This window comes from Erinaceus europaeus, chromosome 9 (assembly GCF_950295315.1).
Source record: "Erinaceus europaeus chromosome 9, mEriEur2.1, whole genome shotgun sequence".
Taxonomy (NCBI): domain Eukaryota; kingdom Metazoa; phylum Chordata; class Mammalia; order Eulipotyphla; family Erinaceidae; genus Erinaceus; species Erinaceus europaeus.
The window spans coordinates 43,566,877-43,583,028 of NC_080170.1; the positions used below are offsets into that span (position 1 = coordinate 43,566,877).

The window sequence follows — 16,152 nt, forward strand, 5'->3', positions numbered from 1 at the left end:
TGTTAATATATTGCTGTAGCTCTTTCAGTAGAAGTTTGATGTATTTAGATGGCTTCTCATTGGGTGCATAGATGTTAATAATTGTTAAGTCCTCTTGATTGACTGATCCTCTGAGCATTAAGTAGTGTCCATTCCTATCTTTTTTAATCTTATCTGTTTTTTTAAGTCTATCATGTCAGATATGAGAATAGCTGCTCCTGGCCTTTTTTGTGGGCCATTGGCTTGTATGATAGTTTTCCATCCTTTCACTTTAAGTCTGTGTTTGTCTTGTTGAGTTAGGTGGGTTTCCTGTAGACAGCATATTGTTGGGTTGTGTTTTCTGATCCATCTTCCTACTCTGTGTCTTTTAATAGGTGAATTCAGGCCATTGACATTTATTGATATCAAAGATTGAAGATATTTTAACGCCATTCTTGTAGAGTTTCAGAGTGTTTTGATATATGTCCTATTTGTGGTGGTCTGGTTGTTTATAGGAGACCTTTCAGAACTTCTTTCCGGGCTGGCTTGGTGATGGTTGATTCCTTCAACTGTTGCTTGTCTGAGAAGGTTTTGGTGCCTCCCTCTAGTCTGAATGACAGTCTAGCAGGATATAGTATTCTTGGCTGAAAGCCTTTCTCATTGAGCACTCGATAGACATCTTGCCATTCTCTTCTGGCCTGTAGTGTTTGTATGGAGAAGTCTGCTGCTAATCTTATGGGTTTTCCTTTGTAGGTGACTCTTTGTTTTTCTCTTGCAGCCTTGAGGATCCTTTCTTTATCCTTATTCCTTTCCATTCTAAGTATGACATGTCTTGGTGTCTTTAGGTCTGGGTTCATTCTGTTTGGGACCCTCTGGGCTTCTTGAATCTTTATGTCTTTGGTATTGTCTAGACTAGAGAAATTTTCAGCTATTATGGCCTGGAGAACGCTTTCTTCCTCCCCTTCTCTTTCTTCCTCTGGTAAGCCAATAATGCGTATATTGTTTCTTTTGAAGTCATCCCATAGGACTCTGTTGTTGTTTTCAGCATCTCTTAATCTCTTTTTGAGATCTCTTACTTCTTTTTTAGTTGTCTCTAATTCATCCTCAATCTTGCTAATTCTGTCTTCAGCCTCGTAGATTCTATTCTCTCTTCCCTCTACTGTTTTCTGGAGTTCATCTATTTTGTTGCCCTGCTCTGATACTGTTTTAGCTTGTTCAGCTAGTTGCATTCTTAGCTCAGCGATTTCAGCTTTCAGCTCTCTAATAACCATGAGATAATTAGTATTTTCTTCCATATTGTCATTTGTATTTCTGCATTTCTGATTACAATTTTTTCAAATTCTTTACTCACTCCTGTTATTATTTCCTTAGCTAATGTTTGGATGTTGAACTCGTTATTTTGTGCTTCACCCTCTGGAGGACTTTTAGCTGGACTCTTGTCTTGGTTCGATTCTCCAATATTTTTTCTTGTTGTTTTAACCATTTTATATGTTATGTTATGAGTTCCCTTTATCAGTACTTTTCAAATTATTGATCACTGTTGCCTGGATTGACTTGTTTCTAAGTAAGTTAATTAAAGGGTTCACTGTGGTGGAAGTTAACAGTTATTTCAATCCCTGAGTTGGAGCTCAGTGGTTTAAAAGCCTCTTTCTTTTTTTTTTTTTCCTTCCCTGTAGGCTATGGAAACCTGAGGGATTTTAAACTATCAATAGGCTTCTTAGCTTAATCACTGACTCCAGACCAAGAGATAAAGCAGGGTGTGGCAGAGATAATCCAGTGGTTATGCAAAGAGACTTTCTCAGCCCCTCAGCTATGCTATGGAGGTATAGGTCTTCTCCTGAGTTTCCTGGTTAGATCTCTGTCCCCTGGTGTCCCTTCCTGTCGCTGCTCCAGATTCTGAGGGTAGTACCAATGGAGACTCAGAGTTGCACTTGGTGAGTCTCTGGGGAGTCCTCTCCTCCCTTAAGCTGTCCCCTTGTTGGTGGAGCAGACTGGAGGTGGTGTCTCAACTGATAAACTGCTGGACTGTTAGCAGTCACTTAATCTCTCCTTAGGCCCCTCTCTCCTCTCTGTCACCAGCCAAACGTGTTTGTACTCACTGGTGATTTAATGGGTTCCTGTGGTCATTCTAGTCCTGTCTTGTTTCGGTCCCGGGTGGTCTCCTTTGGTATTCCTAGTTCTTTTTTTTTTCTTTTTAAATAGAGGATGAAAACAGAAGAGGAAAAGAAAGAGTGAGTAGCAGAGATAAGACACTGCCCCACTGCTCATGAAATTCTCACTTTGTATGGTATTTCTGTGTGGTATTGCGGACTCAAGCCCTGTCCTTGCATGTGGTAAAGTGTGCACTCTGCCACATGAAGTATATCCCTGTCTTGGATAAAAAAAATTATGAAATTTCATTTTTGTTTTAAATATACAAGGAATCTCACCTTTAAAAGCATCCTATGATAAACTTTTTACAGTACATAAGGACCCAGGTTCAAGTCTTTGGTGTCCACCTGCAGGGGAAAAGCTTCACAAGTGTTGAAGCAGTGCTGCAGATGTCTCTCTGTCTCTTTCCATCTCTATCTCCCCCTCTCCTTGATTGCTGTCTGTCCTTATCCAATAATAAATAAATAAAAATATTTAAAAAGTTATTTACAATAAAATAGTGTACGTGAGATTATTTTTTGTACAAATTCTTAGAAATTCTGACAATGTGAACAAGTGATAAACTATAGCACTAAATATAGTTAGTAAAAGTAATAGTCTTCATTAAATTATTTTTTTAAAACTTTATTCAGGAAAATTGAGAACACTGACATGTTGGAGGACATGTGGACCAAGAGAAAGAAAGAAAGAAAGAGGCTCTCTGATGGGAGCTTCATCCAGGCAGAGAGAAAAAGCTGTTAGATTCTCCATATTCTTTCTTTCTTTCTTTCTATCTATCTATCTATCTATCTATCTATCTATCTATCTATCTAATTTGCCTCCATATTTATCACTGGGGTCAGTGGCAAACGCTAGAAGAAGAACTCGGATCAGTGCCTGCACCATGAATCCACTGCTCCAGGCAGTCATTTTTTCCCCCCCCATTTTATTGAACAGGACAGAGATATTGAGAGAGGAGGAGGAGATAAAGAGGGAGAGAGAAAGATAGACACCTTCTGGCCCTCTGAAGAATGGTTCTAATAAAATGTTTCTCAAATTATTGTGTGCATTTGGAAGCATAGTAAGATACAGATTTTGAGCTCCACTTCAGAGATTCTGATTCAGGAAATATCAATGTTCTCTAGCAGATGTAAGCACATCGTGGGATGCACTTTCTCAGACCAAGGCTGCTGTAAGTAGATACAGCTTTTATTTATTTATTTCTGGTTTGTGGTTATTTTCCTGATATAACTGAATAGATTAATTTTTTTCCTGTATTGTTTTGGTGGGGAATAAAGCTTAAAGTTTTGATAAGAATTACATATTGCATATTACAAAATGAATATATGTGACTATTTTTTAAAATTTCTTTATTGGGAAATTAATGTTTTACATTCAACAGTAAGTATAATAGTTTGTACATGCATAACATTTCCCAGTTTTCCATATAACAATACAACCCCCACTAGGTCCTCTGTCATCCTTCATGGATCTGTATTCTCCCCACCCACCCACCCACCCCAGAGTCTTCTACTTTGGTGCAGTATATGTGACTATTAATAAAGAAATGATCAGACACTAAGAAATCAGGAATATAAACACCACAAAATATAAATATTAAAAATAATTTTTATAATTGTGTTGAATAAATTTGCTCATTAAGAATGTTGAAATGAAGGTTAAAACATTAACTTTGTATGTCATGTAGACTTCATATGTGCTGCTTTGTCTGTGTAGATTTTGTCTAAAATATACACTACATCTTTATCTGTCCATCTGTTGTTGGACATTTGGATTGTTTAGGAATAGTTTTTATTTCCCAGTTTAATTTAGAACTAAATTTAGATCTGAACTATTGTTTTTTAAATATTTATTTTATTTATTTATTCCCTTTTGTTGCCCTTGTTGTTTTATTGTTGTAGTTATTATTGTTGTTGTCGTTGTTGGATAGGACAGGTAGAAATGGAGAGAGGAGGGGAAGACAGAGAGGAGGAGAGAAAGATAGACACCTGCAGACATGCTTCACCGCATGTGAAGCGACTCCCCTGCAGGTGGGGAGCCGGGGTTCAAACCGGGATCCTTATGCCCGTCCTTGTGCTTTGCGCCACCTGCGCTTAACCCGCTGCGCTACAGCCTGACTCCCAGATCTGAACTATTAATAATTGCTTTGAAATATATTAGCTTTTAAAATAGATTATTATTATTATTTCCTTTTGAGAGTGGGAGAGTGAACCAGGACATCATTCTGGAACGTTCAGTGTTGTAAATTGAACTCAAGACTTCATGCTTAAATCCCGTGTTCTAGTGACTGTGGTATCTCCTTGGCTACCAGGAAGCTTATTTTTTAAAAAAGAACTTTGGGGGGGTCGGGCGGTAGCACAGTGGGTTAAGTGCACATGAAACGCAAGGACGGGCCTAAGGATCTCAGTTCAAGCCCCCGGCTCCCCACCTGCAGGGGAGTCGCTTCACAGGCAGTAAAGCAGGTCTGCAGGTGTCTGTCTTTCTCTCCCCATCTCTGTCTTTCCCTCCTCTCTACATTTCTCTCTGTCCTATCCAACAACAAATGACATCAATAGCAACGATAATAATAACCACAACAACGATAAAAAATCCCAGGGTAACAAGAAAAAAATGGCCTCCAGGAGCAGTGGATTCATGGTGCAGGCACAGAGCCCCAGCAATAACCCTGGAGGGAAAAAAAAAAGAACTTTGAAGAATGATTTGAGGTTCATAATGTAAACGGCAGGAAAGTCTAATATGGAACTATTAGTGGGGCTGGGTGGTGGGGCACCTGGTAGAGCACACACATCACTATACCCTTGGACACAGCTTCAAGCCCTGGTCCCCACTTACAGGGCAGAAGCTTCATAAGTAGTAAAGCAGTGTTACAGGTGTCTCTCTTTCCCCCTCTCTGTCTCTTCCATCTCAATTTCTGTCTGCCTTTATCAAAAACAAAATGAGAATAAATAAATTAAAAAACAATGTAGCCATAGGGAGCTATGGTTTCCTTGTGCAGGTATCAAATGCCAGCCATAACCCTGGTGGCAATTTACAAAATAAATAAAATTAAAAAGAGCCATTACTGTATAAAAGAGAGATTGGTCATTGGGTAGGATGTCTGCATTGCGTTCTGTGTGACCCAGGATTAAACCCTGGCACCACAGGAGAGGTGTCTTGGTATCTTCCCTGTTCTCTATCTAATGACAAAAAGTAATTTATGTTGTTTCAGTTTTGTGAGTGTATTACACTTCAAAATAAAAAAAAAAGAAAGAAATAAAGAAAGAAAAGAAAAGAAAAGAAAAAGAAAAGTGATAACCTGGAGATTTCTTTACATAGGTATCTTTTTGTGGTGAAATTGTGTGATTATTTTAATGCATTTGTTATACCTTTTCTGTGTCTTCTATCATTTAGGAGGAAATGCCTTTAAAAATTTTTTAAATATTGTTTTATTTATATTCCCTTTTGTTGCCCTTGTTTTTATTATTGTAATTTATGTCATTGTTAGATAAGACAGAGAGAAATGGAGAGAGAAGGGGAAGACAGAGAGTGGGAGAGAAAGATAGACACCTGCAAACCTGCTTCACTGCCTGTGAAGGTGACTTCTCTGCAGGTGGGGAGCTGGGGGCTCGAACCAGAATCCTTGGGCGGGTCCTTGCACTTTGCGCCACCTGCGCTTAACCCTCTGCAGTACCGCTGGACTCCCGGAAATGCCTTTTTAAATCGCTCAGAACATTGGTGGCTACCCAGAGCCATATACAAATTTAATGCTATCCCCATCAAGATCCCAAGCACATTTTTTAGGAGAATAGAATAAATGCTACAGATGTTTATTTGGAACCAGAAAAGACCTAGAATTGCCAAAACAATCTTGAGAAAAAAGAACAGAACCGGAGGCATCACACTCCCAGATCTCAAAGTGTATTATAGGGCCATTGTCATCAAAACTGCTTGGTACTGGAACATGAATAGACACACTGACCAGTGGAATAGAATTGAGAGCCCAGAAGTGAGCCCCCACGCCTATGGACATCTAATCTTTGACAAAGGGGCCCAGACTATTACATGGGGAAAGCAGAGTCTCTTCAACAAATGGTGTTGGAAACAATGGGTTGAAACATGCAGAAGAATGAAACTGAACCACTGTATTTCACCAAATTTAAAAGTAAATTCCAAGTGGATCAAGGACTTGGATGTTTGACCAGAAACTATCAGATACTTAGAGGAAAATATTGGCAGAACTCTTTTCCACATACATATTAAAGACATCTTCAATGAAACGAATCCAATTACAAAGAAGACTAAGGCAAGTATAAACCTATGGGACTACATCAAATTAAAAAGCTTCTTCACAGCAAAAAAAAAAAAAAAAATCCAAAAAACAAACAAACAAACAAAAAAAACACTACCCAAACCAAGAGACCCCTCACAGAATGGGAGAAGATCTTTACATGCCATACATCAGATAAGAGTTTAATAACCAACATATATAAAGAGCTTGCCAAGCTCAACAACAAGACAACAAATAACCCCATCCAAAAATGGGGGGAGGGCATGGACAGAATATTCACCACAGAAGAGATCCAAAAGGCCGAGATGTTGTTAAAATTCCGTACGGCTCTTGCCGGCTGGGATAGCTTCACAGGCGGGTAACAGAGATGCGGAGACAACGGCTGGGCAGGGAAGCTGTATTTCTTTATTCAGGAACAACGATTCATAAACTAACACAAACTAATCACCAAACAGAACTCTGCTCTCTTTGCGGCGGCGCAAGCACTCTTTCTTTTACTCTGGAACTCAAGAACCCAGGAACTCTGTCTCTCTGCCACTCTCTCTTACTCTGAAAACCTGAAACTCTCGAACTCAGGAACTCCGGAACTCTGACACTCTCGAACTCTCGCACTCAGGAACTCTCGGACTCAGGAACCCTCTCTCGGGGTTCCTTGGGGCGGGGCCAAGTAGGCCCGCGAAATTAACAGGACTCATCCAATTCTCTTGGCGGGGGGGGAGGGCTAGGACAAACCAATGTAAAGCATACGACAATTCCCCCTTTTCTTTTTAACTAAATGACTATAGTATCAAGGGTGTGGGGTGAACAGAAACCTATATCGTACAGGCATTTTTTTTAAAAAAGAAACTGGCACAAACTAAACTTTATCAGTTTAAAAAAAAACATTTCTTGCCTCTGGGGGGCGTACTTTCTTAGACGGGCATTTGCATGGGGGTGGGGAACAGCCTAGAGTCCCACAGGCAGCTGGCTGCAACTTACTTACTATGAAACAAAACTTGTTATTAGCATATCTACGTTTCTAATAGAGAAGGAATTTGATACTTTTACATATCAACAACGTCTTTTAACCTTTTGTTACACCCATTCAAGATGGAGACACACCCTAGGTGTGGGCTGGAGAGGAAACCTCAGGCATGAGAATAATTAGCATAGCCATTGTGCGATCTACCATTTCTAATAGAGAAGGTAGTGTTTTACATATCAACAAGTCTATTTAACCTTTTGTTTAGACTAACTTAGTTAAAATATATTGATTGTTAACTAATTTTTACCTTAGACTTTAAATGTAAGTTAATTTTATCTTTATGAGAATTACATTGAAAACCTTTTACATTTAACTTTGACTAGTAAGAATTTAGCCTTAAAGCTACTGTTTACCAAACTTTAAACATACACATAAACATGGTCATTAATACACAAAGAGAGAAACCTTTGTTACGAAGACATGTCATTTTAAACACGAATTTAAATCTGTACTGTCTTAGTGGTTGGCGGGGGGGGGGGGGGGGGGGGGGGGGGTCCACCCTCCGAAGGTGGCTTCCCGCGCAGCTCCATTCCCGAGCAGCTCCATTTTTAGGAATTGCAGGTTGCGATCTCTGCACAAGTCTCTGCGTACTCCAGCTTGTCTGCCTTCAGACCGGACCGGCGGCTGGAGATCTCGTGTGCCCAGTTTCGGAAGGGAGCCCGGGGTTCTGGGAGGCCTGGGATGGTTCCAGAATTTATAGAAAGAGGGCAGGCAGGCCATCTTTGTAGAAGGCATGAGCCTAGGTGCCCAGGGGTGGCGGCCATGATAGGCCGCCGCGGCCCTGCCCCATGGCCCTGCCATGTCTGCTGCCCTGTTCGCAATGGCCGAGCAGCGTGGAGGGATCACGCATCCAGTGCCCTGCGCCACGCGGTGGAGAGCCGGCTCCTGTGGGCTGGTCTCGGGCTCTTGCGTGTTGGCCTCAGGCTCTGGTGTGTTGGCCTCGGGCTCCAGGGGCTCTTGTGTGCTGGCGTCGGCCTCCTGCGGGCTGCGGGGCTGCGGGCGCAGTGCGTGGGGTTGTCTGGGCGCAGCCGGCTGGCTGGCTGTTTAACCAGGTGGAAACGGCAGCTCCGCGCCTTGCCTCCCGCCCGCTGGCTCTTCCCGCTGGCTGTTCTGAGTTTGCCCGAGCGAGTGGAAACCACAGAGTGGTCCAGAGATAAATGTTCCAGAAACAGCAAAACAGTCTCGTGAAGAAAGAGCAGAGGCCTTTGGAGACCTCTTCACAAGCAGAAGAGAAGGCCATAGTGCATAGGTAGCCAAATTGTCTTTACTTATCTGAGAGATGCGCAGGTCAGGTCCACGTGGGCGCCATTTGTTGTTAAAATTCCGTACGGCTCTTGCCGGCTGGGATAGCTTCACAGGCGGGTAACAGAGACGCGGAGACAACGGCTGGGCAGGGAAGCTGTATTTCTTTATTCAGGAACAACGATTCATAAACTAACACAAACTAATCACCAAACAGAACTCTGCTCTCTTTGCGGCGGCGCAAGCACTCTTTCTTTTACTCTGGAACTCAAGAACCCAGGAACTCTGTCTCTCTGCCACTCTCTCTTACTCTGAAAACCTGAAACTCTCGAACTCAGGAACTCCGGAACTCTGACACTCTCGAACTCTCGCACTCAGGAACTCTCGGACTCAGGAACCCTCTCTCGGGGTTCCTTGGGGCGGGGCCAAGTAGGCCCGCGAAATTAACAGGACTCATCCAATTCTCTTGGCGGGGGGGAGGGCTAGGACAAACCAATGTAAAGCATACGACACCGAGAAACACATGAAAAAATGCTCCAAGTCTCTGATTGTCAGAGAAATGCAAATAAAGACAACAGTGAAATACCACTTCACTCCTGTGAGAATGTCATACATCAGAAAAGGTAATAGCAGCAAATGCTGGAGAGGGTATGGTGGCAAAGGAACCCTCCTGCACTGCTGGTGGGAATGTCAATTGGTCCAATCTCTATGGAGAGCAGTCTGGAGAACTCTCAGAAGGCTAGAAATGGACCTACCCTATGATCCTGCAATTCCTCTCCTGGGGATATATCCTAAGGAACCCAACACACCCATCCAAAGAGATTTGTGATACCCGTGTTCATAGCAGCACAATTTGTAATAGCCAAAACCTGGAAACAACCCAGGTGTCCAACAACAGATGAGTGGCTGAGCAAGTTGTGGTCTATATAGACAATGGAATACTACTCAGCTATAAAAAATGGTGACTTCACTGTTTTCAGCCGATCTTGGATGGACCTTGAAAAAATCATGTTGAGTGAAATAAGTCAGAAACAGAAGGATGAATATGGAATGACCTCACTCTCAGGCCGAAGATGAAAAACAAGATCAGAATTAAAAAAAAAACACACACAAGTAGAACCTGAAATGGAATCGGCGTATCGCACCAAAGTAAAAGACTCTGGGTTGGGGGTGGGTGGGTGGGTGGGGAGAATACAGGTCCAGGAAGGATGACAGAGGACCTAGTGGGAGTTGTATAATATTATATGGGAAACTGGGGAATGTTATGCATGTACAAAGTATTGTATTTACTGTTGAATGTAAAACATTAATTTTCCAATAAAGAAATTAAAAAATGGAAAAAAAAGAGCATTGGTGGCTATACCAAAAATTGATTTATATTATCAAGTGTATAGATACCAGAATTCTGTCTTGAGAATCTTTTTTTCTTTCTAACTCTTGTGAATCTTTCCTTTATTATGAAACTTAATTTTAAAAAATATCTATCCATTTATTAATTGGAACAGAGAACTAGAGCATCACTCCAGCACATATTAAGTTAGGACTTCAGACTTACAAGTCCAGTGCTCTAGCCACTATGAAACTCAGGGCCAGTAAAGTCCCCTAGCACCACCCCCTCACTTTTTTATTTTTTTCCCCTTAGCAGCTCTAACTTACGGTGGTGCCAGGGATTTAAGTTAGGACCACTGGTGCCTCAGGCTTGAAGAACTTAATATAAACCACTGTGCTATTTCCCTTGCTGAAGTCTACTTTACAGATATAAGATTATAAAAAGTTGTGCCTATGTGGTCCGGGAGGTGGCGCAGTGGCTAAAGCACTATACTCTCAAGCATGAGGTCCTCAGTTCAATCCCTAGCAGCACATGTACCAGAGTGATGTCTGGTTCTTTCTCTCTTCTGTTTTTCTCATTAATAAGTAAATAAAATCTTTAAAAAAAAAAGTTGTGGCTATTTGAGTGACTGTAAAGTTAGTTCTTTCCTCATTTTTGAATGTAAGGTTGTACAATTTGCATGACTCAATGATATACAACATATAATATCAGATATACTAATTAAAAGTTTAGTAATTTATTTTTTATGTTTTAAATTAATTTTCATTAAGTTATTTTTATTTGATAAGACAGAGATGGGAAGAGGAAGACAGAGAGGGAGAGAGACAGACAGACATTTGCAGCTCTTCTTCACAGTTCCTGAGGGTCTTTGCACATGGTAACATGTGCATTTAACCAGGTGCACCACCACCCAAACCCAAAATTTAGTAACTTAAAAGATACGTCAGCTAGACAAATAGAAAACTTTTAAACATTTTTATATCATATTTCTTATTTTATTGCCCTAGTTTGTTGGACAGACAACATTGTGCCAGTTTTTGTTCATATCTAAAGTAATAAGAAATGAAAAAAATGCATTCCTGAAGTTTTTCTACTTTTGAGCAAGTCATTGGAAAATACAGTTTTAAATACTTAAGTGAATTGATGGTAACAGGATTATTTACAGAATTAACCTGTTTGTTGTGATGTTATTTAAATTTTAGCTGAGACACATTGAAAATAAATTAGAAGTAGCCCCTACAAGTACAGCTGTATTTGACTCTGTCATGGATACCAAGAAATCTTCTGCAAGTGCTATACGAAAAATAAGTAGAAAAGGTATGTACACAGTTGCTTCCAAAGATATAAATATACTAAATATAAAATTTTCATGGTCTGGGAGGTGGCACAGTGGATAAAGCATTGGATTCTCTAAATATAAAAATTTGATATTAGTTTGTTTCAGTTTATTTTTTTTGCCTCTAGGGTTATCGCTGGGGTTCAGTGCCTGCACTATAAATCCACTGCTGTGGCCATTTTTTCAAAATTTTTTTAAAGATTTATTTTTTAATATTTATTATTTATTCCCTTTTGTTGCCCTTGTTTTATTCTTGTAGTTATTATTGATGTTGTTGTTGTTGGATAGGATGGAGAGAAATGGAGCGAGGAGGGAAGACAGAGGGGGAGAAAAAGACACCTGCAGACCTGCTTCACCATTTGTGAAGCGACTACTCCCCTGTAGGTGGGGAGCCAAGGGCTCAAACCGGGATCCTTTCGTTGACCCTTGTGCTTTGCACCACCTGCACTTAACCCGCTGCGCTACCGCCTGACTCCCCATTTTTTCAATTTTTTTTTGGGTAGGACAGAGAAACTGAAAGGGGAGGGGGAGATAGGGAGAGAGACAGAGACACACCTGCAGACTTGCTTTACTGTTTTTGATGTGGCCCCTCTGCTGATGGGGAGCTGGGGACTGAAACCAGGGTCCTTGCAGGGGCAGGGGTGGGGGGGTTTGTGCTTCTTACTATCTCCACTTAACCCAGTGTGCTGCTGCCTGGTCCCCAGTTTAATTTCTTCATATGTATTTCTTGCATATATTTGCTTCTTCTTGTCAAGGATTTTACCTTATCAGTATTTATTTTTCCTTTGATACTGTTTACTATGAAACAGCCTCATGTTCCGTGACTGTAGGTAATGTTTGAACAGCTTTGATAAAGCACTCTAGTACCACTGCATCACCACTGACAGTGATTTTTTTCATTTGTTTTTAGATACCAATAAGAGTTTGATTTTGAGCTATATGTACCTTTTTGTTTGTTTTCTTTTCAATTCACAGATATATCACTTTGAATTTTAGTTGCCTTAATAAGATTTTAATTTTTGTTGGAGTTAAAAATTACAAATAAAATACCTTATAGGTTTTATCATAAATTGATACAACACAGATATTATCTTTGGTTACTTTTCATATGGTACATTTAATGCTTTTTTAAAAATTATTTGGCTAAAACCTATAGATTATCACTATTTTCTTTTTTTTTTTTAGAAATAATTTATTTCTTTATTGGGGAATTAATGCTTTACATTCAACAGTAAATACAATAGTTTGTACATGCATAACATTCCCCAGATTCCCATTTAATAATACAACCCCCACTATTTCATTCATCATTTTTCATGGACCTGTATTCTCCCCACCCACCCACCCACCCACCCCAGAGTCTTTTACTTTGGTGTAATACTCCAATTCCATTTCAGGTTCGACTTGTGTTTTCTTTTCTGATCTTGTTTTTCATCTTCGGCCTGAGAGTGAGATCATCCCATATTCATCCTTCTGTTTCTGACTTATTTCACTCAACATGATTTTTTCAAGGTCCATCCAAGATCGGCTGAAAACGGTGAAGTCACCATTTTTTACAGCTGAGTAGTATTCCATTGTGTATATATACCACAACTTGCTCAGCCACTCATCTGTTGTTGGACACCTGGGTTGTTTCCAGGTTTTGGCTATTACAAATTGTGTTGCCAAGAACATATGTGTACACAGATATTTTTACAAGGTATAGGTCTTCTCCTGAGTTTCCCGGTTAGATCTCTGTCCCCTGGTGTCCCTCCCTGTTGCTGCTCCAGATTCTGAGGGTAGTAGCAATGGAGACTCAGAGTTGCACTTAGTGAGTCTCTGGGGAGTCCTTTCCTCCCTTCAGCTGTCCCCTTGTTGTGGAGCAGACTGGAGGTGGTGTCTCCACTGATAAACTGTTGAACTGTTAGCAGCCACTTAATCTCTCCTTAGGCCCCTCTCTCCTCTTTGTCACCAGCCACGCGTGTTTGTACTCACGGGTGATTTACTGGGTTCCTGTGGTCAGTGTAGTCCTGTCTTGTTTTGGTCCGGGTGGTCTTCTTTGGTATTCCTAGTTGATCCAGGAGAGGAGAGGAGAGGAGAGAAAGCGGTCTGCTGCTCGTAGCTCCGCCTCCGGAAGTCGAATTGTCACTTTTCTATTGGAAATAATTTTTTAATTACTTTTTTTAAATATTTATTTTATTTATTTATTCCCTTTTGTTGCCCTTGCTGTTTTATTGTTGTAGTTATTATTGTTGTTGTTGTTGTTGGATAGGACAGAGAGAAATGGAGAGAGGTGGGGAAGACAGAGAGGAGGAGAGAAAGACAGACACCTGCAGACCTGCTTCACCGCCTGTGAAGCGACTCCCCTGCAGGGGGGGAGCCGGGGTTCGAACAGGGATCCTTATGCTGGTCCTTGTGCTTTGCGCCACCTGCACTTAGCCTGCTGCGCTACCGCCCAACTCCCTTTTTTTAATTTCTTTACTGGGTGGGATTTACAGTTGACAGTAAAATACAATAGTTTGTACATGAGTAACATTTCCATGTAACAATACAACTCCCGCTAGGTCCTCCCGCCATCATTTTCCAGAAAACTGATTTAAAATTTTTAAAAAATATATTTATTCATTTATTTATTCCCTCTGATGCCCTTATTGTTTTATTGTTGTAGTTATTATTATTGTTGTTGTTGGATAGGACAGAGAAATGGAGAGAGGAGGGGGAGACGGGGGGAGAGAAAGATAGACATCTGCAGCTGGTCCTTGTGCTTTGTACCATGTTCGCTTAACCTGGTGTGCTTCCACCGGCCCCGACAAAAAAATTTTATATGTAGAATTATATTTTGTATTGCTTGCGCAGAATGCAGTTTTTCTCTATGAAGTTAATTGCTATAATAGTTTCACCCAAGTATTTTTCTTCTGCTTATATAATATTCAACTAAAGATGTTTGAAATATTAGATAACTAAATTATATTCTTTGATACGTACCGAACGGACACAATCAAGTTTTGTATGTATGTTGTCATGGGTTTCCTTTTCCTTCAGATGGTAGATACCTGGATGATTCTTGGGTGAATGCTCCAACCTCCAAAACTTCTAAATTACGAAAAGAGAAATCCCGTAGTCCTCTCAGAGCTACCACCCTGGAGAGTAATGTCAAGAAAAATACTCGTGTGGAATTCCGTGAACCTTTGGTTTCTTATAGGTTAGTATGTTTTAAAAAATTATCAGGTAGGTGGGGATATATGCCAAAAGACTTTCATGCATGAAGCTTCAAGGGTCTTAGATTCAACCCTACGCAACACCATAAACCAGGCTGAGCAGTGCTTTGGGGGGGAAAAAAAGGCTTACTCTATAGTATTTATAGTAAGATGATAATTTTCTGAGCTTTTTGTAGGCCTTCCACATTACTTTTTTCATTTCTCAAAAAATTTAAAAGCAAACATCTTTTAGTTTCTGAATACTGATTTCTTGCTCTTTCTCAGATGAAATAGTTGGCTGGGGTGTGGGGGAGAGACTAATATTTGTCCTAGGCAATCAAAAAATAAACAGTTCAGGGCCAAGCAGTGTGCAACTGGTTGAGTGCACACATTATCATGCACAGATATGGACCCAGATTCAAGACCATGGTCACCACTTTCAAGGGGCAGTTTTGCAAGTAGTGAGGCAGTACTGTAGGTGTCTCTCCCTCTCTCTTTTTCCTTCCCTTCTCAACTTCTCTGCCTCATCAAATTAAACCAATAAATAAATAAAGTGATAAATGACGTTCCTATAGGCAAATTATCCAGTTTTTACAAGTGTGACTTTTTTTCCTCTTCTAATGTCTTATGGTAGGTATTCCATTTTTTATTTTTATTTTTAGATTTTTTAAAAATTTATTTTCCTGGGAGTTGGGCAGTAGCGCGGCGGGTTAAGCGCAGGTGGCGCAAAGCACAAGGACCAGCATGAGGATCCCGGTTGTAGCCCCCGGCTCCCGACCTGCAGGGGAGTTGCTTCACAGGCAGTGAAGCAGGTCTGCAGGTGTCTGACTTTCTCTCCCTCTCTGTCTTCCCCATCTCTCTCCATTTCTCTTATCCAACAACGATGCCACAGCAACAACAACAATAGTAACTACAACAACAATAAAAAGACAACAAGGACAACAAAAGGGAAAATAAATAAATAAAATTACAAAAAAAATTTTTTTTTAAATTTATTTTCCCTTTTGATGCCCTTGTTGTTTATTGTTGTTGTTGAATCGGACAGAGAGAAATGGAGAGAGGAGGGGAAGACAGAGATGGGGAGAGAAAGAGACATCTGCAGACCTGCTTCACTGCCTGTGAAGTGACTACCCTGTAGGTGGGGAGCCTGGGGCTCGAACTGGGATCCTTACACCAGTTCTCTGTGCTTCTTGCCATGTGTGCTTAACCTGCTGTGCTACCACCCAACCCCCTGGGTATTCCATTTTAACAAACTTTGTGTAGCTTAATTTTCTTCATAGTTTTTAGGGACCATTAGTTTTGAGAATATGAGTTGCCTTATTGTTTTACTTTATTGTCAGTGGCTCCTTTCAGCATCTTAGGAACATGTTCAAGATTGATGGTTATTTGGATACCATGGATAAGACAAAGTAAAATGATCTGTGTTTTTGTTGATAATTGAGGGTATTTGAGAGGTAAAATTATAAAAATTTCCATTTGAAGGCCAGAGAGTGATCAGCCAGTGCCGGGATAGCCTGAGGGTGCTTCTTCCCAAGCAAGTGCTCTCTGGGTTGGAGAGAACGTCACTGGAGCCAACCTAGGCTGCTGCGTGGGAGAGGGATCAGAAACTGTGCCTGGTCGCAGGAGACTCTGGGACTCTCAGAGCTGGAAGGCAATCCCTAGTGTATT

General features: G+C 40.7%; 1 protein-coding gene across 7 annotated transcripts in view; it reads left to right on the forward strand.

Moving 5' to 3' along the window:
- The window catches only part of CEP350 (centrosomal protein 350), a 148,187-nt gene that overhangs the window by 29,843 nt on the left and 102,192 nt on the right, over positions 1-16,152 (forward strand). For 4 of the 7 annotated variants that reach the window (XM_060197768.1, XM_060197772.1, XM_060197770.1 and 1 more), the window contains exons 3-5: positions 3,234-3,280; positions 11,175-11,289; positions 14,330-14,489. In XM_060197768.1, coding sequence (XP_060053751.1) covers positions 3,234-3,280; positions 11,175-11,289; positions 14,330-14,489 — 322 coding nt within the window. The remainder of the gene's footprint in view (positions 1-3,233; positions 3,281-11,174; positions 11,290-14,329; positions 14,490-16,152) is intronic. The other 3 variants (XM_060197769.1, XM_060197774.1, XM_060197773.1) reach the window with 2 other exon arrangements.